The 26586-nt window shown below is 38.3% G+C and overlaps 2 protein-coding genes across 4 annotated transcripts in view; one reads left to right on the top strand and one right to left on the bottom strand.

Annotated features, from left to right (window-relative positions):
- Nucleotides 1-22125, bottom strand: part of SENP1 (SUMO specific peptidase 1) — a 59592-nt gene extending 37467 nt beyond the window's left edge. Inside the window, exons 1-7 of one of the 2 annotated variants that reach the window (XM_030835268.2) lie at nt 21500-22125; nt 17933-17980; nt 15910-16040; nt 14788-14869; nt 13892-13933; nt 9531-9690; nt 5604-5775 (exon numbers count right to left, since the gene is read on the bottom strand). In XM_030835268.2, coding sequence (XP_030691128.1) covers nt 5604-5775; nt 9531-9690; nt 13892-13933; nt 14788-14869; nt 15910-16040; nt 17933-17980; nt 21500-21551 — 687 coding nt within the window. In that variant the 5' untranslated portion in view covers nt 21552-22125. The remainder of the gene's footprint in view (nt 1-5603; nt 5776-9530; nt 9691-13891; nt 13934-14787; nt 14870-15909; nt 16041-17932; nt 17981-21499) is intronic. The other variant, XM_030835269.2, reaches the window with a different exon arrangement.
- PFKM (phosphofructokinase, muscle) overlaps nt 20938-26586 on the top strand; it is a 44050-nt gene continuing 38401 nt past the window's right edge. Inside the window, exon 1 of one of the 2 annotated variants that reach the window (XM_070046492.1) lies at nt 20938-21517. The gene's annotated coding sequence lies outside the window, so the exon portion shown is untranslated. Of the gene's footprint in view, nt 21518-25742; nt 25802-26586 lie in introns of those variants that run through there. The other variant, XM_070046491.1, reaches the window with a different exon arrangement.

Raw genomic sequence — 26586 nt, 5'->3', positions numbered from 1 at the left:
CCACCTTCCCACTACACCAAGTAACCTAATCCACAATACTATGGGGTTAACAGTATGTTGCTTTCAGGGGTGGTAAAATGGAAGGAGGGAAGAGAAACCGTAAGCGGAATACCACACCTGAGTCATGGATATTAACTCAATCATTTTAGTTCATTTTCACTGTCCCAACAAACTACATCTTAAAAAGCTCTGACTGTATTATCATAACATAGGGAGGAAAGTAAAGCAGATAAACTGGTGTAGGAGGTTACTCTGCATACCAAGGGAGAATAAAAAATATGCCCATCACTTAAAGACCTCCAGAGAACACCAAGAATAATGAGATAGAAAGGACCTTTATTTGTGGTACCCTAAACACTTCAACCAAAAGGGGAAACATGAGGTGGGGGGAAGAATAAATCAGGAGCTTGGGATTAACGTACATATACTACTATATATAAGATAGACAACCAACAAGGACCTACTCTATAGCACAGGGAAACCTACTGAATATTCTGTGGCAACCTATATGAGAAAAGAATCTGAAAAAGAATAAATATATGTATATGTATAACTGAATCACTCTGCTGTAAACCTGAAACTAACACAACATTGTAAATCAACTATAATCCAATAAAATTTTTTTTAAAAAGACTTAAACCATAAAAAGTTAGAAACATTTCCCTCCTTCCTGATATCACATAGCGAAATGTTTTCTTGAAATAAATTTTTATACTTAGGACTTCCCTGGTGGCGCAGCAGTTAAGAATCTGCTTGCCAATGCAGGGGACACGGATTTGATCTCTGGTCCGGGAAGATCCCACATGCCGCAGAGCAACTAAGCACACATGTTGCAACTACTGAGCCCGCAGCTGCAACTACTGAAGCCCGTGCGCCTAGAGCCCATGCTCCGCAACAAGAGAAGCCACCCCAATGAGAAGCCCACACACTGCAACGAAGAGTAGCCCGCGTGCAGCAACAAAGACCCAACGCAGCCAAAAAAAAAAAAAAAATTTTTTTATACTTATAAATAAAACATGAATAAACCAAGGAGCCATTAAGCAACTCAGCTAATGCAAATTACAAGAAATCTAGATTAACTGAACGCAAAGAGTTGATTTTTTAAAATAATTTAACACACACAAAAGTCCCCCACAAATCTTTTTCCCCAATAAATATATCTTCAAAGAAAAGCTTCTGTCTGAGTCTGAACAACCTCAGTCATTAGACAACATAAAATGAACAGAAATAAATCCATATTCCAAATAATTATCTGAACTCCTTCAAATCCCATACTTTCAGTTTAAACTGATTTATGGTTTAAAAAAGAAATTACAGGGCTTCCCTGGTGGTGCAGTGGTTGAGAGTCCACCTGCCGATGCAGAGGACACGGGTTCGTGCCCCGGTCCGGGAAGATCCCACATGCTGTGGAGTGGCTGGGCCCATGAGCCATGGCCGCTGAGCCTGTATGTCCGGAGCCTGTGCTCCACAGTGGGAGAGGCCGCAACAGTGAGAGGCCAGTGTACCGCAAAAAGAAAAAAAAAGAAATTACAGAAAAAAGGTTAAGAAGTTTTCACTGTTCTACATGTTTATTTGGAAGTTACAAGAATTTATGTTTTTTTTTAAATGATGCAAGGCACTTTTCTTTTTGGGGCTTCATTAAACAATAAAACACTGGGTATATTACATTTTATTTAGAACCATTTCGGACAAAGAAAGAACAGTCTAAGCAACTCTCAAAATAACACATAACAGGGCTTCCCTGGTGGCGCAGTGGTTGAGAATCTGCCTGCTAATGCAGGGGACACGGGTTTGAGCCCTGGTCTGGGAAGATCCCACATGCCGCAGAGCAACTAGGCCCGTGAGCCACAACTACTGAGCCTGTGCGTCTGGAGCCTGTGCTCCGCAACAAGAGATGCCGCGATAGTGAGAGGCCCGCACACCGCGATGAAGAGTGGCCCCCGCTTGCCACAACTAGAGAAAGCCCTTGCACGGAGAAACGAAGACCCAAGACAGCCAAAAAAATAAATAAATAAACAAATGTGGGGTTTAAAAAAAAAAAAGAATTTTAAAAAGAGGAAAAACTGAAATTATAAAAAAAAAGAACACATAAGATTTGGCTTTACCAAAAGCAAATGCAAGATGCAAGGAGGTAAGTCACCTGAAACTTCAAACATAATCCTTTTTTGGAGCATCTGGTACTATAATGTAAAAAAAAAATTCTTTCTATGTACATAACATTAAACTATTTTCTACTGAGAAAGCAAATTAGGAAATTGAGAGGAAAGGAAGCTATAATTGGATAAAATGTTAAAGGAAGTTGGCTAACGTTATGTTTCAAACCTAATAGAGGACCAAAGAAAGTTTAGTAAGTATAAGGACAATTAGTAAAGTATGTTTTTCTTACAAAAAAAAGAAGAAAACCATCAGTGACATCTATAAGGCAGTCTAACATTTTAAAATGCTGCTCAATATGTAGCAGAGAAGCATGTCTGGAAGCAACATATAATTGAAAAGAAACTACTTGTGTTTTTACTATTTAACATTTCTATTGTCCCTAATATTTTTTTCTTTCCTAAACAGAAACTCTCATCTTCTCTAACAGTGCTAAGAGAACCTTCTGTGATAATGGAAATGATCTCTGTTTGTACTGTCCAATATGGTAGCCACTAGCCACATACGGCTAATGAATACTTGAAATGTGGCTAGTGTGACTGAGAAACTACACTTTTATTTAATTTGAATTAACTTAAATAGTGCACGTGGCTGGTAGTAACCCTACTGCAGTGGTCCGCAACCTTTTTGGCAACAGGGACCGGTTTCGTGGAAGACAATTTTTCCTTGGAACGGGGGTGGGGGGTGGGGGTGGGGGATGGTTTCGGGATGATTCAAGTGCATTACATTTATTGTGCATTTTATTTCTATTGTTATTACACTGCAATATATAATGAAATAATTATACAAGTCACCATAATACAGAATCAGTGGGAGCCCTGAGCTTGTTTTCACTTGCCACTCACTGATAGGGTTTTGTGAGTCTGCAAGCAATTGATTTATTATGGTCTCTGTTCAGTCAAACCTCTCTGCTAACGATAATCTGTATTTGCAGCCGCTCCCCAGCGCTAGCGTCACTGCCTCAGCTCCACCTCAGATCATCAGGCATTAGATTCTCATAAGGAGCACGCAGACTAGATCCCTCACATGCGCAGCTCACGGTAGGGTTCGAGCTCCTCTGAGAATCTAATGCCACCGCTGATCTGACAGGAGGCGGAGCTCAGGCGGTAATGTGAGCGATGGGGAGTGGCTGTAAATACAGATGAAGCTTCACTTGCTCACCGCCCACGGGCCACTCACCTCCTGCTGTGCAGCCCAGTTCCCAACAGGCCAGGGACCAGTACCAGTCTGTGGCCAGGGTGTTGGGGACCCCTGCCCTATTGGATAGTATCGTTCTTTAATATTGCCCTTGAACCAGCCATCAGCCAAGTGGTGGTACAGCCACCACCTGCATATTTCCAAATTCTTCTTCCTCATGTATTATCTTCAAACCCTTTGTAAGACTGAACAGCACAGTGGTGACATGTTAATTCCGCAGATAGCTTCATATTCCTGAAGGTGTTAGACAACTCCAGAAGTAAGATTCATACACAATTCTCCTTCTTTAACATAAGCAACAGATGTCTCTTGGAGATCCCAATATTTCCATGGAAAATAACTTTTCCTCCCGCTTATAAGCTCCCATCAATATTTTAGTCCAGGGGGAAAAGTAACATTTTAATCTGGATTATCTGTAATACCCAAGACTAAATATCTAAATAATCTGTTGAGAGTTTCATTTAATAAAGTTTGGTCCAATATTTCGTCTCGTGCATATAACACGGGTTACTCCTTATTTCTACACTACAGGTGACTTGCTTTTCACAGCAGATTATAGACCTAAAAACAACTGAGGCAAAATTCCCTGCATCTCTTGTTCCACAGGACAGGTTCAATCCTTGGCATCTTTTTGACACTGCAGAAGGAAAGATGAACCAGCTTCATGTCCTCCCTTGACCCAGCCTGTGGCCTGGAAGGTGGATTGGAAGGATTAAAGTATTGCGTCAGCCCAAGTCTTCAGGCTGGAAGTGGAGGTGAAAGGAGGAGGGGCTGAGTGGTCCCAAGGACTGGCTGGCTAGTGCGTGAATGGGGGGCTTACAATGAACACATTCTAAAGGGCACTGGTGATGCGAGCAGCAGCCACACGGGGCAGGGACAGGTTTGGGAGGCCTGTACCAGCTGCCATGCTGTTACTGTCTTGGTCCCCACAAGTCTCTCGGTACCCTGCTGGCTGCCTGCACTCTAGCACAAGCACAACCCCCACAGCTCCAGTAACTAAAAAAGAATTATTTATGTATGTAATAACTGATACACAGATCGTACTAAATTCAATGTTTCAAAAGGTACAGTGAAAAATAAATCGCCCTTTCATAACTGTTGCTCAGCTCTTATCACCAAATGCAACTGGTGCCAGTTTCTTGTCTATCCTTCCCCCTGATAATTATGATTTACTAGCTCTGTCATGCTCTGCTTGAATATTTTAGATTCAATACAAATTTAAAACCAAAAAATATACAGAATTTTAAACTAACTATGTAACAAATAATCAAGTTTTGCCACCTAAGAGATCTTCACCGCCAAATTACATTATTATTTAGCACATAATGCTATATTCTTGACTCCACGGTCTGTAAGCGCCAATGGACAGGAACCACATAACCATGCTGTATAACAGAAAGCATACCTTCTAGACTCCTGTAGAAGAACTGGGCTGCAGGCTGGCCATTTATTAGTTGTGTGACCTCTGACCTTTACTTTTCAACTTTGTAAAATGTGGTTATTACCTCATCTCTACCTATTTCACAAGGTTAAAAGAATTCAAAACAGTAATACATGTGGAAGGCACACTGGAAACTCTAATGCTATATAAGTATGAGGTCATTATTATTCATTTGTATCTCCACAGCAACCAGTCCAAAGCTGACTAGATGCACAATAAATATTTAATTGAACAGGTGTAAGCACATCTCCTTATTGTATAAATTATATGTTATATATAAGGAATTGATTTTTTCCTAAGTTTACTGAATGAATATAACATAGTGTCAACACAACATCTTTCTTGTGGAGAAAGTTTATGATCTCAAAGATCTTACTCAAATGAAAGGATGTAAATTATTTAGCTGGCTTCTTGATTTTTCTTTTATATTGAGGAAAAATTATCCTAGTAAGAAGAGCAGGTATCAAATCCAGCAAGGTTAACAGCTTTGCCACATGAAACTAGAGCTTTAATAAGGGTCCAAAAGAGAACAGAGATAGTTTGATGTATGAGAAGCCACTCAGACAATACTGAAGATTAAGTGTGCTGTCCAACAGGAATAGAAGATGGTAAGAAAAATACTGAAGTCCTGCTAAAATATCTCCTTACTTTCTTTAGAAGAGATGCTGGCACTCAAAAAGAGCAATTAAGAAAGAAAAAGACACAGAAAGGATTAATGGAATGGTTAATAAACATCTAAGTCAGAGGGAACACATGGCTGAATGTAGGGAGAGTCTAACTTTTAGTAGCTTTTGTTGCAGGTTTTTCTTACCTCTTCTGCTGTACTAATGTGTCGCCTCTGAGTTTTCTTGGGGCTCAAAAGATTTCGACGACATGAACCACTCCAAGATGGACTTGGAACAGGCTTAATAGGAAAAGATTTTTCATATGCAGACACATGACAGTGATGGTTTGACTTTCCTGTAAAACTGTTTGATAATCCACTAAAAAAAAAAAAAAGTTTGTAAAAGACAAAAACAGTAAGTAAAAGTCTAACCAGGTGATTATTTTCACTTTTAAGAAATAACAAAAACAAAAAATTAGCAGAATGACAGATGTACCCTGTGAGGGAAATACACAAGAAATGATACATGAGTTGCTGCATTAGGTTCTGCCACTTAGGAGGTCTTAAACTGCCAAACTATGTAATTATTAAACACCTAAAGTTGTATTTCTTAGCTTCGCCATCTATAAGTTCCTTTGGTCAGGAACCATAGACCTGTGTGGTATGACAAAAAGCCTATCAGATTAGACTTCTTCAGAAAACCTGGGTTCTAGGTATGCATCTGGGTTCTAGGTGTGCTAATACGCACACACTTTCTATTTACTCCCTCCAGTCCCCTCTCCCAGCCTTTTGGAGGGAATTACTTTAAGATTAAATATGCAAAGGTGGATAAAGCTGAAGCTTCTCAACTGTTTTTCAATTGAATTTAAGTTTCCTAAAAGACCAACAGAGGGCTCCCATCCTCCATTAAAAAAAAATAGAAGGCTTTTTATGAGGCTGTATGGCTGTGACTGCTCCTCCTGCCCTCACTATCTACCTCTTCTGAAGGAGAATTTTGCTTTCTTTCTTTATACCATATGTGCCTCAAATAATGGGAAAAATTGGCAAGAAAAATATTTCTGTGGACTCAAAATCCAATTTTATCTCTAAGGTTAGGTTAATAATTTAAAGGTTTTTTCTATGTGCTCTTTTTCAAATATCATTACCCAGCACAGGTACTTGTGCTCAATATAATTAATTTTCTTTCTTTCTGCTGAGGCTGAAGAGTAAAGTACATAGCTGACTAAGCTGAACTTATTGAAATGAACTCTTTAAATCAGTACATGTGGTCTGATCCAAATGAAATCAGACTAGGTCTAAAGAAAATTAAAAAGTACATCTACTCCCTCTGACTCTTCAATCTCTAATGTTTCCTATGTGTGTTAGAGTGGGGAAAGGAGCAAGAACTTGGAATTTCAGAAACACGGTTCTTTTCTTAGGATGGGTAGATGTGGCTAGGAAAAAATGGCAAGGGCAATATAATTTGCTTGGTAAAGATATAATGAATTCCCCACAATGTCTTTTGTATTTATTTTTCCTAGAGTGTGTGTGTGTGTTTAATGCAAAAGATTCTTCTTCCTAAAGAAACAGTAAGAGGGAATTTGCGATGCCAGAAAGCAAGGGTGCTACCAACAACTAACGAGGTTGAGTCAGACACAGACATAAGCCTGAAGGAACTTCCACTAGCCGAAGTTGTGAGAATGTAAGCATTCAAAGAATAATGATTGTAGTAGTGGATTAAAACACACTGAATCCATGACACTGAAAAAAGAACAGAAAAATTCATTTGAACCACATCAAGTGGCGATTAAAAAAAAAAAACTTACTTTGAAAACCGGTAATGCAGAAGAAAGATCTAATCACATACCCTGCCTTCCCAGTAGGAAAACTATTTCAGGGTGACCAAACAGCCCTAACTAATGAGGTAAAAAGCTCTCCCTTATAGCAGAGTGCCAATTAATTAGTGTAAAAGAAATGATAAAATTAGAAAAATACTACTTCATTAACTACTAAAATTATTATCAGGTCAAAGGAAGTCAAAAGGTACAAACTTCCAGTGATAAAACAAGTAAGTCATGGGGATGTAATGTACAGCATGGTGACTATAGTTAACAATACCGTATTTCATATTTGAAAGTTACTGAGTAAGTAGATCTTAAAAGTTCTCATCACAAGAAAAAAAATTTTTGTAACCATGTATGGTGATAGATGTTAACTAAACTTATTGTGGTGATCAATATACAAATATTTCATCATTATGCTGCATACCCGAAACTAATATAATGTTATATGTCAATTATACCTCAATTAAAAAATTACTATCAGCTAAGGATTATCAACTGATATTAATAACTCCTAGGCTGATGTGAAACTGGTTGTTCATAAAAGTAACATCATTTAGATTACATTCTAGTCACAAGGGGGAAGAAAACCTAACTGTACAATTAAGGACCAGAGCGCTATCACTCTAATCTAGAGGTCAATCCAGCATCACTAATGATAGGACTGTAGGTTTTCTAATATGATGTAACACAGCATCAGCTTTTATTAAAGTCAAAAATCTAGTTTATAAAATATACAGAGGATAGAGGACAAAATCATACTATGGGAAAGCAACTTGTCAAATCCAAAAGGTGGAACGTTATGCAGAAAAAAGTCATGTCATTAAAAAAAGGGGCTGCTGTTCAAGATTGTAAGAGACTTAAGGGTGATAAATACCAGATGCGATTTTAAACTGTATACTGCTTTGGACAAACTAGCTGTAAAGGATACTTTGGGGTCAACTAGGAAAACTTAAATATAACTTATTCAGTGTATAAGATAAAATTTACTGAATGAAAAAGAGAAGATGACTGACTGAAAAAGATTACAAAAGAGTATGCACAATATGAACTCATTTTTGGAAAAAATTGTGTGCAAACAGAAAAATATCTGGAAGGATATGTACTAAGACATTACAAAGGTGACCTCTGACTGGTGGGAATATGATGTTTTTATTGTTTATTTGTGCTTATCTGCATTTTCTGATTTTGTACAAAGCATGCGCACTGTTTCTGTAATAACATTAGTTAAAAAAATAACAGCATGGCATTATTGAGGAAAAAAAGCAACTTGCCAAATGATGCATACAGAATATCTTTAATGAAGATAACATATTATACATTTTATAGTATTACACAGCATATATATCATTCTGTATCTAAGCAAGAGAAAGTGAAAAGAAACAAGCATAAGAAAAGATCTGGAAGGAAACACATGAAGGGGAAGGGAGTAAGATTGTGAGTAGTGGTCAAGGGATCTTTGGCTTTATTGGCAATGTTTTAACTTTTACAATGTGACTGTGTTAATGAATTCTTATGTAATTTTTAAAAATATTAAGAAGTGGGGAAGACAATCCCTGGGAGTACTCACACATGTTTCCAGAGTCCAGGTGCTGATAATCATAAAATAAAATAAAAACCATCTTGTTGGTTTTAATCAGCACCAGAAAGCTTAGCTTTGACTAAGCAGGAAACTGAATCATCCCACATGCCTAAAACCATCACCAGAGTAATATTTAAGAAGTCATAAATACCATATTAAAAAAGAAATATTTACTAATATAATAAAGTACTTGAGGGAAAAGTTTCTAAGCCAAACCTCATCTGCCTTTAATAATCAGTAGAAGTTTGGTGAGGGAATAAGCAAGGCTTATAAGTTAGGCTAAATATGATCAAGTTCTTTATGAGTCTAATTTTACAATAGAAGTAGTTGACTAAGGTGTAAGGTTGCTTTGGTTTAAGTCAGGTCTCCGCTCACACGAGAGCCTACAAAAGGTGCTGGTTTCTTTGCTACCGAAGTTGCAGAAGTTGATCAATTTTCACTTTAAGGTTCAAAATAGCCATATTGATTCTGAAGGGTCCCAATACACTCATATCCACCAAGATTTCCCTAAAAATTCTCTCCCTCTAATTATAAGATTTGGCTGTCACCAAAATCCAGCACAAGATAAATTAAAAGTTGAAAGTTCAAAATGAATTTGTCCGTATCTCTATGGTTTAAAGTTCAAAAGTGGTGTTTGTTACTTTTTAAAAATGCCAATGTAACAACTATCTTATAGCCATTTTCCCTTATACTGGAGGAAGAGCTTGTGAACTGAGCAGCCAGAATACTTACCTTGAGGTCTTTCGGGTTTCGAGGTAAAGACTTCGGCTGTTTCTTGATTTTTGTAAAGTTGAACCTGATGCTGGAGTGGAATTTCTCCACTGGCCATTTGCACTCTGGCCAAAGGTTCTTAGGTCTCCTGAGCCAAGAAAACTGTCTGAGGAAGGGTTGTCTAGAAGAATAAAAGTTTGAATAAATTAAACAAATACCTATACTGGTTCTCCATATGACTGCAACCATGTCCAACATTGTATTCCAAAGTAATGTGGCATATCACCATGTCTCTAATGGAAGAAAGATCCCGGTGTCAACTGCCAGTAAAGTCTGCAGTAAGGGAACTTCTACAAACTATAATTGATTCAGCCATACTAACCTGAAAATTGATGAAGGAGCTGAATCCTGCCACAGCCATGTGCCTTATCTGCATCAATGTGACTCCGTGGTGTCCACCAAAAGTCAACATTTTACCCCAACTATATCTTGCAAGCACTCCCAGGCCTGGGCCTGAAAGAAGGTAGGCCAGACCAGTAAGAAAGCAGGTGGAGGGCCAAGGAGAATTGTAATTCAAATGAACAACAGTTATTGCTTAATAAGCAGCTGGTGTCACTTTCTTGTTTTAATTACCGTGTTCACGACTCAGGGGCTCTGTCTAAGAGCAGAGATAACCTAATTGCTGCTTATTCTGGCCGGCTTATGGCAGGAATGACCCGTCATTATGCATTTGGTTCTGGTATGATAACCTTCAGTCACTTAATGTTATAATCATCAGACATATCAATACTCGGATGCTTGCTATTGCAATCAGACTAAGCGAGGTTTAATTATTATTTGAATTTTCTGACTTGTGGCTTACAAACTGGGTGTAAATTTGTAAGTTTCAGCTAGGAGTAGAATAATTTTTATAGCCTCCTCTCTCCATCAGCAGGATGGGACAATTTAAAACAACACCTTCAAAATAACTTCAGATGTTAGGCTATGTAACTGAGGAGCACCAGTAGAAAGACAAAAATTTAACTCTCTACTCCCTGAATTTTTGTCTAATGCCAACATCACTTTGAGGATCCTCTTTCAAAGCATATTATTATGGAACTTTGCACAATATTATGTACTTATGTTATTTAAACTATTTAACGTAGCTTTTGATACTCTATCCAAAAAGTTTGGCAGCTGACAAAAGTATCAGTTTTGTATTGTATTGGAATTTTTTTTTAAAGCTGATCAGGATTATCAGAATTTAGGCTAAATAAGATGGAGAAAAAGCAGCAGTCAGGGGTGGTATTAGTACCAGTTGATGCACCAGTGGATGACCTAATTTACTTTCAAAATGAATTACAACATTTTCCCTTTGTAATCAACAACTATGCTTGACATCTATTACTATTACTGTAAAAATAAGAGACGTGAGGCTAATGAAAATGAGTTTCATTAAAGGACCAGAAAATCATTATCTTTAAGCAAAGTAATAACAGTAGAAATCTTCCTCTCTCATACTTTTTTTTTTGTTAAAATTTGATTAGGGAATGATCTAACTAGAGATGTCTACTTGAGGAATAAGTCTACCAAAAAATGCAAATTTGAGACCAAGGATAAACCAGAGTAGCCCCCTCAATGGCATCTGACAGAGGTTTGGGCTCTAAAATTCAAGGGAAAAGCACAGGATCAGGCAATCTGTTTCACCAGAATAAGGTGGTTCCATCCCCACTCAATGAAATCACTGAACAGTGCTCTACTGCTGATGGGATCAAGCAAAGCTAGAAAGGGACCAACAGGAGGCTGCACTCATTCTTTTTTAGTTGACAGTTTATCCCAGTATTCTGTCATCATTAAGAAGTCAGATTGCAAATGTCACAAATAAGATTACTTATGTGTACATACACACACATAGAACTATAGGGAAATACACCAAAATTTTAACTTTGGTTGTGTTCCAATGATAGAATGATGGGGATTTTTTCTACTTTTCTCTACAAATTTTCTACAATGACAGGTAGTAATTTTATGGACAGAACGAAATTTTATATTTAAAAAAAAGTGTGTCAGGCAATCACTTAGTATGAAAGTAACCATCAGTTGCTCCTGTAAACTTTCAGATTTATTTAGTTATTATGAATACAGGATGCTTTAACTCATCTTACCTACTAAATGCCTATTTGGCAACCTAATTTAACATGTTTTCCAAAGATAAGACATTGACAATGATTCTAAGCTTGAGCAAAATCATTTTTTTTCATCTTAAGCTACTTTTCTTTAAGGTTTAAAATGTTTTAATTTTCTTTTCAATTGTGCCCTTAATAAAATCAAGAGGTCTTCAAGTCTGGCCAGCACTAAGTTATTAAAGTGATAATGTTGCATTTTCTCTGCTTTCTAAATTAAAAAAAAATGTTTTTAACAGTCTAATCTTGAGATTAAGAAGCAAATATTTAAAAAGCTTGATACAGAGAGGCAGATCTAGTAAAGTATAAATGGGAAGCTCCAGACTCTAGGTTCTGAAGTTTGAGTTTTTCCTGTGTTTGTTTTCATCTTAGTGGAGGAGAGGATACTAAGGTAGGAGGGGAGACAAAGACCAGTACAGTCAGAATGAGGAGGCTGAGGCAGGTAAACTGGGGACCCACATCTAGTCCAATCAAGAGGTAAGTCTCAAGGTGACTGACCACAGAAATCAATGTGGATATTATTGGAAAAGAATAGGAGATAAGAGACAATATTCTGCAGGACTTGTAATGAACAAGAATGGGTGTGGCAAAGGAACAAAGTTAAAAAAGTACACAGTAAAAAGATCTGAATTAAAGTCTTTATTATAAGAAAAAAGTATACAGACCCTTGGCATTCACAGATTGAAAGTTCTGATTGTCCGTGAGCAACCTAAAAGGTCTGTGGCATGTCCTAAGCTTGCTTGGTCAGGGGCTAAACTTGGCAGAGGCATAAATCTGAATCCTCTGCTTCAGGCTGTATTTTAGAGAATGAATCTAATAGCTCAACAACCCCATTTCAATATGGTTTTATTATTTGCAGTTGGTATTCTCTAGTCATCACCATGTATAAAGTAACTGTTATGAATTTTTTTCTTTTCCTAAAAAAATGGACTTCAAGTGAGAGATAAAAACTCTGGCATAAGATTTTGATATAGGGATCAAATTGTGGCATGAGGACAAACAGAAAAAATATAACCCTCAAGAATCATGTAACTGAGTAGAAAGCCAGCACTCTGGTTAAATACCACCACAGTCAAAAATATAGGGACCTGAGATGATCTCAGAAATATCCTTTGTGAGTATCAAGGGTCCACTGAAATTTAAAAGAAAAAAGCTAAAACAAATTATTTTAAGTCATGTTATTTATAATAGCTGAAAATGGAGAGGGTGAATGGGACCTAAACCATAGACAAAATGAAGGAAATGAAGACACAGGCCCATTATCCTAAATCACAGGCCCCTGGATCCAGTTGTGTTTCTACATTAAAAATTTTGGTGATTTTACAAAGATAACCTGGTATATACTATGTAGCACTTCTAAGTATAACCTGAAGCAGCACCCTGTTATCAAACATACTGATATGTCTACAGTAAAATGTGTAAATATTCATATTTACAGAGATAAATAAAAGACAAAACATTTAAATGTCAGTTAAATGTCAGTTCGTGTAGCTTTTGCCAAGTAATGAATTGAGCTCAGGTCAGGTTTTGATGTCAAATAAATTATGAAAATATTCTTTGGTTTTCAGAGCTTTTTGGATTTTGGAATTGCACACAAAGGATTGTGAATGTGCATATAAATTCCATGGATTATGAGAAATCAACAGAAAAAGGTAAATAAGAAGAATAACAGGTAAGCAGATAGAAAATTTAAAAAATATATATTGGGCAAAAAAAAATCATATTTCGAATCATACAATGTATACATAGATATATACTCAGATAAAAAAACAGAGAAGACCACAGGGTTAAGTAAGAGTTGAGTTAGCCAGGAGACCTTGATTATAATTTTCTATATATGATTGTTTACTATTAAGCAATTACTTTAAACAAAAACCAAATATTCTGTCCAATGGTAAATCAGCATACAAAATTACAAGCAAACACAGCCTGAGTTCAAATGAAAATATTTTCCACTCAACTGTCCTTCCCCTATGATCAATACTAATAAGCTATCAAGCCATATTTCAGGCTCTCTGCTCATCAGAAAGGCCTTTTCAACAATAATGATGGCAGAGTTAACTTTCTGAAAAAATTAACTGATTTTTCTATACAATTATGCACATACTATGTGGACACCATTTCCCACCCCAGAAGAGGAAATCCAGTGCCCAGGGTAAAGTACCACCCACCTAAATGATATTTAAATATAACATAAATCTAAAAGAGCATCATACTAACGTCTTTTTAGGGGAGGAGATCTCATCTTGCTGACAAAGAATCCTGAGGAAGCCAAATAACAACAATAATTATTATTTGCATTTCATATTTATTATCTCAACTTATCCTTATAAAAATCCCATTGAAACAGGTTCAATGGTATGGCTAATATTCCCATACTTGGGTCAGGTGAGGAGATTAAAGCATGAGGAGTGAAAAGACTTTGGAAGACCACTATAATCTTCCTGGGTCATACTGCCAGGAGACTAACCAATAAAAAACTCTCAAGTTTCCCCAAGACAGAGCCAGATCATTGGAAATCCAAACCTTAGAAAGGGGGCAGATGAAAAGTCAGGCAGGCCAGGGGCTAGGAAAAGCCTAGAGAATGCTGACTTCTGTCATGGATCACAAGTTGAAAAGGCAAGCCCTTGAATATGCAAGCATGGCTGTGGCAGGTGCTAGACAGAAACATGTAGTTAACATTTCCTGCCCTAATGGAGGGACAAGCTTGGGTAGAAATAAATTTTCAGTATTTATGATTTCGAGCAGAATACAAATAGGCTAGCTCTGTGCTTCAAATCAGTATAAGTAACCTTTACACCACATACACATATCTAAAAAAAAAAAAACCAAAAGCCAAAAACAAAGCTGTATTGCTTTTAACAAGGGCATAATAGACAAGTAGGAGAATGGATTCTAAAAAAAAAATCTCCCTTTAAAAAATATCTTGTTGAGACTAGATCAGTGAAGTATTATAGCAACCATACACAGAGAGCTCATTAAAATGATGTTTTAGTGGAGAAAATACCATTTTGCTTTTGACAATGTTTTCACTTTTAGAGACAGTAAACACAAACAACTTGCTAGGAAGAAGTCTGAAAGGTAGAAATGCCTTGACTCCAAGTAATGTGTCATACCTGAATAATAATTTGGATAAGCTGCACTTCTTGTAGAACAAGTATACGATCGGTCCAAATTTCCTTGCCTGGAAGGTAAAATCTAAACAAAACAAAAGTTTTTTCTTAAACCATATTTTTTACAATAAAACAAAAACTTACACTAGGAAAAATATATAATTAAACAAGATTATGACATATTTCAGAATGCAATATAATTAATTATAATTATATATATTATAAATAAATTAAGCTACATACTAGTAAGAAAGGAAAACATGATGAAATGATTAAGGCTTCAAGGGGAAAAATGGGCAAAATATCTGTTATACAACTTAATTCAAAGAATGCTCATTAGAAGGTAATACGTATTTAATATATCCTGTTCTCAAAGCCAGGTGTATCACATATCAAAGCAGCTGAAAAATCAACCTGGTTTTGATTCTCTTGATAACTTTACAGGACAGTTCTTAATCAGAGGTGCTGCTGCACCCCAGTACAAACCTGGAAATGTGTAGATATATATTCAGTTATCAAAATGATTACTGGGGGCAGATGCTACAGGTATTTAGTGCCCAAGGATGCTAAACATTCTGCACACAGCAAAGAATGGTCTCATCCTAATTAGTAATGGCTTCCTACTGAGAAAGACTGCTTTATTAACAGTCCTCAAACCTTGGAGATTTTTTAAACTGCAGATTCTGATTCAGCAGGTATGGGGTAAAGCCTGAGATTCTGCTTTTCTAATAAGGTCTCAGGTGATGCTGCTGCTGCTGGTCCCTTGAGAAACTAAGCTTTATAGAACAGAGAAATTTCAGAGCTACTGTATATTTTCATAGTTTCCCCCCATTTAATGCTCAGCAATTTTAAGACACCAGTTTAAAAGAACGCTGATCTGTGTATTAGTTAATTGTAATATTCAGAGGAATAATAAAGAGTTTCTAAAAGGTATCATTCTCCAAGGATTTGTACATAGCCTGGCTCTTATTTAACTTTAACGTATCAAACAGAATTCCAAATACTAGCATTACTGATTGTAAAAAGTTTACATATATTCTTGTGCTTTTGAGTGTGGCATTTAAACTCTATCAGATGAAAACTTAAGCCAAAATAATTAATTAAGGAAAGAAAATTATTACTAACCTGATGGTCAGAAAGTGAAAGCTGGTCCTCTGGAAAACCTGTTTGTGACAGGAGATGGGTTTTGAATACGGAGTTGTGGTTCACTAAAGTTACTTCTCCAGCATCCATCCTCATCCTATCAGCAGTATCATCTGGGGAAAGAGTCCGGATTAGTTCAAGTCACATAATTCTTCAATACCTACTTTCCTATGAACCAATCTTTTCACCTAATAAAAATGATTTCCCCCAAACACCTCTACAGTCAAATAAAACCGCTCCTTCATAACTCTTGGCAAGAAATCTCAAAATGTCACTGTCAAAAAAACAGGCCCATGTGCAGAAATTGGTTAATTTGGAATCGAGATCAGCTACTAAATAGTTCAAAACTTGTACAAGAATAAAAAGAGCTTAATTCAAAGTTTTAAAAATAATGAAATTTTCCCAAAAGAAAAATTTTTTTATTTTAACTGTAGAAAAAATTTCACCATTCAAAGCAAATACTCTTAACCCTGGTTTATTTCCTCTGTTTCAACTCAACAAGGTGCTTTAAAATTTAATCCACTTGAAAATTTTTTATGCAAAAAGCGTAAGTTATTCATATAGCTCTTAATAGATATCAGCTCAGTTACTGTATACTGTGGCAGAACTGTACTTTATTACCATTTTTGAGACCTTTGTTACCATAAGAGTTAGAATAGGAACAAGTGAGAGTAAGGGAACTCAGGGATTTATACTGCTATCAGCAATGAGAGAAAAGGGAAACAAATGACCAGGAGAAAGAAGGTAGACTAAACAAAAGGAAAAAACAGTAGAGGGAAGACTAATGTGGACTTAAGAGGAGCCTATGGGATATTATAAGATCGAACTGTATAGATTTTTCAACCTATTCCTAAATTGACTATTAGTCTTGACCTTATACTGTTCCCTGTTATAGACATAAAGTACTATGAATAGCAGAAAATGTTCCAATCACAATTAATTCTCAATGCCACTAGCTAAATGAAATTTAAATTTTACCTTAATCAAATTATTTATCACACAGAGGGCAGTATAACAGTACTAAAGAACAAGGACCCTGGAACCAGTCCCTGAGTTTAAATCCTGGCTCTGCCAGTTATAGCTGTGTGATCCTAGGCAAGTTTCTTAACCTCTGTGTCTCAGTTTCTCTGTCAACAAAATGGAGATAATAATAGTACCTACTAGGTACTAAAGTAAGTCCCCTACATACAAACGAGTACCGTTCCGAGGGCACGTCCATTAAGTCCAATTTGTTTGTAAGTCCAACAAAGTTAGCCTAGGTACCCAACTAACACAATTGGCTATATAGTACTGTACTATAATAGGTTTATAATACTTTTCACACAAATAATACATAAAAAACAAACACAAAAAATAAAGAAAACATTTTTAATCTTACAGTACCTTGAAAAGTACAGTAGTACAGTGCAGTAAAACGGCTGGTGCTTCTTAGCAGTACCACCTACATTACTGCTGCTTTACGCTTGCTTCAAGACATCCTGGGCTTGAAATAAAGACACCGTACTACTGTACTCTACACAGTACTGTACAGTAAAGTACACAAAAGCTCAAGGACTTGTAGAGGATGCACACACGTGACGATGTACACCAGACACGTGAACTAACTTACGTGACTGGACATGCAAACGCATGTTCGCATCTTTGAAAAGAAAGTTCACAACTTGAAGGTTTGTGTGTAGGGGACTTACTCTATTAGGTATTTTAAGTACTTAAAAAGCAAGTCCTTGCACACAGAAATGCTTGCTACTGTGTATTTAGCTTTTTCAACACAATGAATGAGAAAATGCTTTAAAATGTTGCTATAAACAATATCCCAACCAAAAGAAAATTGTTTGGTATACTGTATTACATAATTAGGATGAGATCTCCTTTAAAATTATTATTAAGCACAAAGACACAAATATTGAAAATATTATTAAGCACAAAGATGCAAATATTCTCTCACTCCAGCTTATCTAATCAGAGTAACTAAAAGGATTGAACACTACTTCATAGTCAGTCTTACCCATGTCAGGTATTTTCACATCACTGACTTCAGCAAAGATACAAAGTCCTATAAAAGAAGACAGAAAATAGAAATGTTACATTCTGAAACATCTCTTTCATGTCATCACACAACCGGAAGCCACTCAGAAGTGAAACTTGTATTCTTAGTGGAGAAAAATAGAACATGGTAAGGCAAGTTGATGGGAAGAGAATGGGAACTAAAACTAGCCTGAGGTAGTTCCAAACATTTCTGCAACCTGTGTAATACTAAAGAGCAATTATGGACTACCCACAGAATCACAGATTACAGCACAAACCAGGTTAGGAAAGCCAACCCTTTGCAGATTAATTTGCATATGATCATAAAGTTAGTGACTGCACTGAAATTACAGCCTAAACATTCTTCCCAATCCATTAATCTTTCTATTACCTCATGCGAAACCATTTTATTTTATTTTATTTGGACCATTTTTAAAGTCTTTATTGAATTTGTTACAATATTGCTTCTGTTTTATGTTTTGGTTTTTTGGCCTCGAGGCACATGAGATCTTAGCTCCCTGACCAGGGTTCCCCCTGCATTGGAAGGCAAAGTCTTAACCACTGGACCACTAGGGAAGTCCCACTAAATCATTTTATAAACAAGTGACAGATCTTGTGGTAGTCCTGTTAGGACTTCTCTTCCATACGTCTTAGCAGCCAAACAAAAAGTTATCAAGGAACACTTTGCAGTTGTACTAAGTACTTTTTCCCCCATCATTACTCAAACAGTTGCAAACCAAAGTCCCTTTGCCTACATGAAATTATTTTTTTCCTCGATATATCTAATTTGCCCAGAAAAAGAAGTTAAAAGCCTAACTGATGGAACTAGGTTAATAAATGTACCCTTGGACACAGGCTTCTTGGCAGATTTACAATAGGAGGAGACTAGAGATGGTACATATATATAGTCATAATCTTATCACATATTTTTAAAAAGATTGAGCACTTCACCAAATACATAGCACTATCAGGGCTTCAATCTAAGGAAACTGCATGATGATAACAGGAATTCTTTACGGCCCCAATAACGAAGTGCACACATAAAGGAAGGCTGCTCGAGCTTTTCCTGGCATAGGTACAGACTAAGCAGAGTAATCATCTGATTACCTAGTCTTGCCAGGGAGGTTTCCCAAAGAATTTAAGCCCTAGATTTAGGCTTCAAATATATTTCCAAATGCTCAACTTACTAAAAGGTTTCTATCTGGTAGTTCTACACATTATTCTTTCCGCTTCTTTCTTTTTTAATAAAGCCAAATTCCCTGGGTCCCCCATTAAGGGAAAAAAAAAATCCTATCAACCAATAAACTAGCAGTGGCTTTTTCACATTTCACTCTTTCAGGTCATCCCGTAACTGTCATCGCTAGTCTAGTCTTTTTTTTTTTTTTTTTTTTTTAACAAACCTACCCTTTTAATATTTATTTAAAGTTTCATAACACACCTGTTTGGCTTGGGTGGGGAGGGGTGAGGGGACATTTTTTTCAGGTTTAGTTTTAAAATATTTGCTCATTTTCTACTGTCCAATCATTTCAGCACTTCCAAAGGTTCCCTAGGACACTTTGCCTCTCTTCTCTCCCTGTCCCCCAGCCGCCCCCGGCTCTGGGGGCTCATGGGCCAGGAGTCATCACTAGTCTTTTTTGTTGTGTTAAGAAGAATGCCAATTTAAAAGCCTGGTGCCCATTAGAACAATCCCATGTTAACTTCCTTTGCATTGCTGAGATAGATGTGAAGAGGGAAGCAAGCAAATCAAAGAATGTTAGAGATTATGTCCAGAGTGGTTAAGTGACTTGCCTGAAATCACAAAGATGGGGCAAAGGGAAGACAAAAATCCAGGCATCCTCACTTCCAAGCAAATGTTCTTTCAATAAACAATACAAAATCACACCCTTTAGCATATCCTTATTCAAGGATTCATACACATTGGCAAGATAAAAGTAATCCCTAGCTAATTCTGGGGAATCCACACTTTTTTTATAATTTTAAGAATTAAAGCCCCACATTTACATTTTAATACAAATACATCCAGCTTCTTCAGTGTGCTACTTCCTTTTTGCCACTTTGCAAATACAATGGGAGAGGACTATTTTACCCCAAGATTCAACATGAAATGTTGGACCTGGAACCTCTGAAACCACCAAATTCTTTCAAGCATAAGAATTTTTTCCCTCTAAGAAGAGCATTCTAGTAACACATTTTCTACTTCACTTTGTTCATTTAATTTATTAAAAGAACATAAGTAGTTACAGGTATTCAGATGAAGTCAGGTAAGTACCTGATAGATAGTAGGAAATCTGAAAGAAAAAAAAAGATGGCAAAGTCCTGGCAATAACAGAATGTAATGAGTATGGTAAAACATTTATAAGTTTACATACATGCAAAGAGGTGATAATAAAAGTGAATGTTTAGAGCTATGATGAAGTTTTTTGAAAGTATATATTGAGGAGAGGCATTGTACAATTAGCTTTATGCAGGACCAAGATGTAGTAAGAACAATTTATGATATGAGAAGGGTGTGGAAGTGATCATATGAATTATCCTACTACGAACTCTGGGAAATTATGTTTATGAGACAGTTTGTACCATATCATTATGTACTTTTGTTGTTGTTTTTCATATTTTTACAAGGAATCTCTCCAATTAGACTCTAATACTTTAAACACCAAAGATTCACTTTCTTTCATACACAAACATTTACTGTGCACCAATAACATACAGGGGACTGGTGATACAAAGATGAATAAGAACTGGTCCCTGCTGCTGAGAATCTTACTGTCCACAGGAGGAAACCAGATTCATCAACAGATATTACAGCCATAAAATAAAGCTGGTGCAATTGGTAGGAGGTGTAGGAGTCAGCTAAAGAAAAGGAAAGACTTCCGAAGCAGCAGTCAAGAGTTACGTCATAGCTTGAGGCAGAAAAACCTGTCTTTTAATCCGTTTGCTCCCTCTAGATTTGCCATCCGATGGGTGATACGAAGACCATCTTTGCAGTTGGGATAATTAATTGGAATTAGGTTAAGAGTGAACGAGGCTTCTCAAGATAAAAACAAATGAGGCTTCCAAAATGGGACTAGAGGGAAAAAAGGGAAACTCTAAATTGGAAGGTTAAGGGATCATGCTTAAAGAGATGCTTAAGGCTTCACGGTAACTGTAATTTCAAATTCAGTGTGATCTATCTTTCAACACGAGTCCTTAACACAAATTATCTTTATAGAGAGTAAAGATTTAGGAGATGATGCGATCTACTCCATCCAAAAACATCCAATTGGAAGAGGGACCCTAAATCAAATAGTTAGTGGCCTATAAAAGGCCTTATATGAATTTCATAAGAATCACCACCACCCCAAATATAAGTGAACCAAACGTGAGGTGAAATGACTTAACAAGGCTGACGTGAAAGTGATAAAGGAGCAAGTTATTGCCAACAAGATAGTGGAAATACTGCAGAGGCACCGATAAACAGAAATCACCAAGCTCAAGAGAAACTGGGCATATATCCAGAGAGATCACATTAGGGGACCCCAAGAAAGAGACGGTTGAAGGGAATTACCAGAAGGCGATGAGCCAGGTAAGCAAACGGTGGCGGTTAAGGGGATTTTCATAACCTGGGCAGGAGGGTCCGGACGTTTCTCTCTGGTGGTGGCACTAGCGGTATGACATCTCGGGGAGACACCACAGAGTAAAAAGAGTTGGAGAAATGTTTACGTGACACGCAGAAGTAGTCGAGAAATATCTTTCAGGTCTCAAGGAAGGCGGGAGGTGAAGCAGATATAACAGAAAAGCGGAGCTTCCCGGTGAAAACAGCTTTCCCCTGAGAGAAAACCTGCTCTGGCGGGAAAGCCCCGAAATCCCAACCGGCCTTTTCCTCACACGTAGGGCTGGGTGCTGAGATGGGGCCGGCCGTGACCTTAGGGAGACGGCCTCTCCTCGACCCCGGAGAAAGAGGCCTCAAGAAACGGCCTCGGGAAACCTAACTAACGGCCACCGGCCAGATCGCGGCCGGCAGACAGCAGGGGTGAGGGGAGGTGGTCCCAGGGGGCGGGGCAAAGGAAAAAGCGCCGTCCCCACAGCCGTCCCCGCTTCCGTCCAGCCCAGCCCAGGCTGCCGGGCCCGGGCCCGCACTGCCTCCCGGCCCAAGCTCCCTCCATCCTCACCCCTCCCCCAGCTTCCCGCCGCCACTCACCGAACCGGAACCGGCTGCTATGCGAAGGGGTTTCCGGCCGGGCGCGGAAAGCAAAACCCGGGAACCGCCGCGAACCGGAACCGCCTCCACAACACCGGAAGAGCTGTTCGGTGGCAGCGGAGGAAGGGGGTGGGGTGAGAGGTCAAAGAGCAGAGTCGAGGACCCGCGCAACGCCTGCGCAGTGTGGCGAGGCCTGAGAAGCCAAGGGATCATCTAAGGCTGTGGTTATAAGTTCCTCTTTCAGTTTTGGCTTTTTCTCGTTCTCGTTGTTAGAATACTGTTAGTTTGCCCTTCGTCCTTCGCTTTTCTCTGTTCCCTCGGCCCCCTTACCTGCTGCCTTCTGGTTCCGCTCTGGCGATTTTTGCTTACGTTCTGGTTTCCATGGCAGCTTCTTGCTGTGGCCCTCGATCTGCGAGAACCTGTGGCCACCTTGACAGATGTTGACCTGAGAGGTAAATCTAACTCAGGCTAGATTCATGTTTTATTGAGAATCACAAAACGTTAGTGCTTGTAGAGGTTATTGGCGATCATTCAGTCTGAGTTTCAGAGATGTGAAGTCTTTTCCCAAAGTTATAAAGTACATGGCAGATCTGGGCCTAGTAAACAAGTTTCTTAACTTGCAACCCTATACTCTTTGCACTACATCATGCTTGATTGGCCATTGGGGAAAAGGGGGTGGGGAGCAGCTTGGGATTGGCTTAGGTTGGACTCTAGAAACGTGTAGAAATTTCCAGAACTCTGGAGGAGTTTGAAACACTCCTCCAGGAGGTGTGAGGAAAGCTATCTGGGGTCAAACCCAGATTTCTGCCCTCTGAAAAACTAAATGGCCATGTTGTTGTTCCTGGGACCGAATTGATTAACCTTTAATCTTTATTTTTAAGAGAAAATAATGAGAAGAAATGTGTTTGTTCATTTAGACTTGTTACCAAGTCCCTCAGCTTGGCGGGCCTCAGGACCCAAGCCCTGTCTAGAAGTCTTGGAGAAATGCTTCTGAGTAAGCACTCTAGACCCAGATGACAGCCACAGTCTGAGGTCAGACTTGGCTGAGCTGGAGGCCCCCAGCCATTTAGCTACTCCCAGCTGCTGGAGAAGATGCGTGCTGAGTTCAGGATATCTTTCCCTGTCAAATGTATAAAAGTAGATTATATGTATCACTTCATATGCTGACATTTTATACTGACAGGTCCTAAGGCCTGTTAGTATTGAACATACCTGGTCCATGTCACTTTTATCCATCTTATTCATTCCACAGATCAGTTGATTTGCATTAAACTCTGTCTCTATTTCTAGGAGACAACCGTGCATAAAGAGGAGTTGCATCTGAAATTTTTCACGTGTGTGATTCAGTCTCGCCAGTTAGTCAGGACTCCTCAGAGAACAGGTACCAGTGTCTCCTGATCATACTCAAGTGACAGAATGGGTTCTCTTGCAGGGAATCACAGTACAGGATATGAGACTTACTAGTGTAGAGGCAGGCTTTAGCAGTCAACTGACCTTGTTTTTCCATCCCCACTATGATAAAATGTTTATGACTGAGTCTTGTCTTTTTCTTGTACTAGTATCAGGTGAGATTTTGGCCTGATGTGTGGGGATAGGCCCCAGGCAGGTAAGGAGGAATTGGGAGTTGAGGGAGAACAAGACTTATAGCACATGAGCTGGTAGTTGATTTCTCTGTCCTTTGTGAATTATTTCAACCTTTCCAGGTTCATCTGTGGGAGTCCTTGTTGCCATTGGAATTGACACTCCAAAACCTATAAGATAAATAGAGTCCCAAAGAAAAATGGCTTTCTCTTCCACCCCAGTCTTAAAGTTTCTAGTTATGTGTTCTGCTTTTACCTCATTTATGTCAAAATAGTAGAACCTTTTGGAGGTAAGATAGTTGTTGATAAGAGTCATCACTTCTCTAATTTGTCACTGGATTTATGTGAAAAATGCCCTGGAAAGCTAACTGAGAGCCTTAGAGAAAGTGAAAGAGAATAAAGAGCACTCCCCTCCCTGAATCCCACCTTGAGGGTGACCTAGAAATGTTGCTTCTCAGCTGAGGAAGCTTCAACTTGCAGCATGCTCATACAAAAGCCACCATCCAAGACAGACGCCTTGAAGAGTCTAGATACTATGGATGATCCAGACTCCGTGGAAGGCATACCTATTTTTAAAAATGGTGAGGCACGTGGTTAAACAAGGGGGAGGAATGTGGAAAGGAGTATTGGAAAGTGAAAAATTTATGAGTAGCATTATAAATTAGGATAGACTTACTGAATTCAAAATATGAGTTAAGACACAGGGGAGAAAGTTGGGGTGTGTGTGTGTGTGTGTGTGTGTGTGTGTGTGTGTGTGTGAGACAGAGAGAGAGAGAGAGAGAGAGAGAGAGAAATCTGTAAAATTACAGAAAGAGGGACAGTTCCCTCTATGAAGAATAGCTTGATTTAGTCAATAGTAAGTCATTTGGCTCCCTCATAACTGTAAGCTGCTAATCTGGTTTAACCTATTATTAGGAACCTTGATATATAAAAATGTGAAACTTAAAAAAATAAATTAAGGAGTTATTATATCACAAAGTGATTCCAAATATCATTAAAAAATATTCACCTTCAGAATCCACTTAATAACAAATTTCTCTTTAAGTAGTGTCCAACTCTTAGGCAATTTATATGAAACTTCAGAAACACATTTATGTGTTTCTTCTCAACTTAAATATATCTGTATTGGAGTCAGTTCAGTGCAAACATTTGAGTTCCCACTACGTACCCAATAATATGCTAGAAATGATGAGAGGTTGTAACATAACCTTGTCATTGTCCCAGTAGTTTACAATTGGAAATGCCTTAGAGTTTCTTTAGCCCAACTCCTTATATTTCCAGAAGGAATTCAGGTCTAAAAAGGTTTTCCTCAAGAAGTTAACAAATTCATTGGAGTAATTACTCCCAGCACCTATGAAGTATATAGCAATATTTATTCAATAATATTTGAGCACTTACTATTTGAAGTCATTGTACTAGACTCAGTAGGAGATGAGAAAATGAACTAGATGCTTTCCCTCTCCCCCAGGAGCTGACGATCAAGAAGGGAGATAATAAGTTAAGAGCTTGATAACTTTGGTTCAAAAATGTTGAATTTAAAAAGAGGATGCCTTGGAGATGTAGGAAAGGGAGCTGACTGCTTAGGTAGAGTTTCACTGAGCTCCAGCATGTTAGCAGGGCACCATGATCCAGGATCCAGTCCTAAGCTTTGAAATGGCATACACTCTGACTTAATTCAGTCCCCTTAGTGTACCCAGGGTTAACCAGACTCACAAGAAAATGGTTTGTATACAAGAATTCCAATTTATTAAGCTGTTGGAAGAATACATATCTATATATGGCAACTGTGTGTGGTCTGTGTCCCTTTAATCAGACATTGCTTTGCCCGTGCATAAAAAGCTGCTAGGTAAAGAAATAAGCCCAGCTGGTGGACTTGTCCTACAGTTTCCCAAATTTGTATAGATTATTTCTTATTTGCCCTCTTCTTCCCTGCTTTTCCCATTCTCATTTTGCTCTATACTTAATACTCACCTCAGACCCCCTTTGCTCTGATGACCCATTTGGAACTGCTTCTGTGGTTTGAACTCAGCATTATCCCATGGACAAAATTTTGATGTTCAACTTCTGCCTTTAAGCACTGAGGCCTCAGGTAAGAGCTACATTTAACCCTTCCAACTCTCCCATTAGAGACTGAGAATCAAATATCTTCCCAATTTGCCCCACTGGGGCCTCCATTCCTCCTCTTCCGCCTTTCTCCCTGCCTACTTCCCCTCCTTCATTCCCTCCTCTTCCCTTCCTTTTCTTCCTTCCTCTCTACCTCCCTCCTTCTCTCCCTCCCTCCTTCTCTCCCTCCTTTTTGTTCCTTCCAAGAAAAGTTGTTTAGCACATATTATGTCAGGCACTGTACTTGGCACTGGGAAAAAAGTAAGGAAAATCAGTACATTGCCTGCCCTCATGAGGTTTATGGTCTTGTGGGAGGAAGACAGTAATCACATGATCACACATGTGGCTAGATAATTAGAATGATGCAAGTACAATGAAGGAAAATAATACCATGTAATCAGAGTGTAAAACAGAGCACCTAACCTGGCCTGAGAAGTCAGAAAGACCCTTTCTTGGGAAGACCTGAGAGATGAGTATGCATTAGCCAGGCAAAGGGGGAAGAGGAGCTTTCTGGAAAAAGGGACAGTAGGCTCTGAGATGAGAAGGAGTTTGGCTCATTGGAGGAGTAGAGAGGCCACTACAACTTGAGTGAGGGGAGGAGTAGCTGGGGAGCCAACTATAAAGATAGTAGAAGAGCCAAATCATGCTATGCCTTCTGGGTCTTACCACTTCTAAGCTGTAAGAACCTGTATTCTTGCTAAAGGAAAATCAGTGGGAGCTCTGCCTCTAACAAGATTGCCTTCATCTCAACCTAGTCACCATTCAACATTG

Source organism: Globicephala melas, chromosome 10 (assembly GCF_963455315.2).
Source record: "Globicephala melas chromosome 10, mGloMel1.2, whole genome shotgun sequence".
In the NCBI taxonomy this organism is placed as follows: domain Eukaryota; kingdom Metazoa; phylum Chordata; class Mammalia; order Artiodactyla; family Delphinidae; genus Globicephala; species Globicephala melas.
Note: the sequence above shows the minus strand (reverse complement) of the source record. Positions and strands in the feature narration are given on the sequence as shown.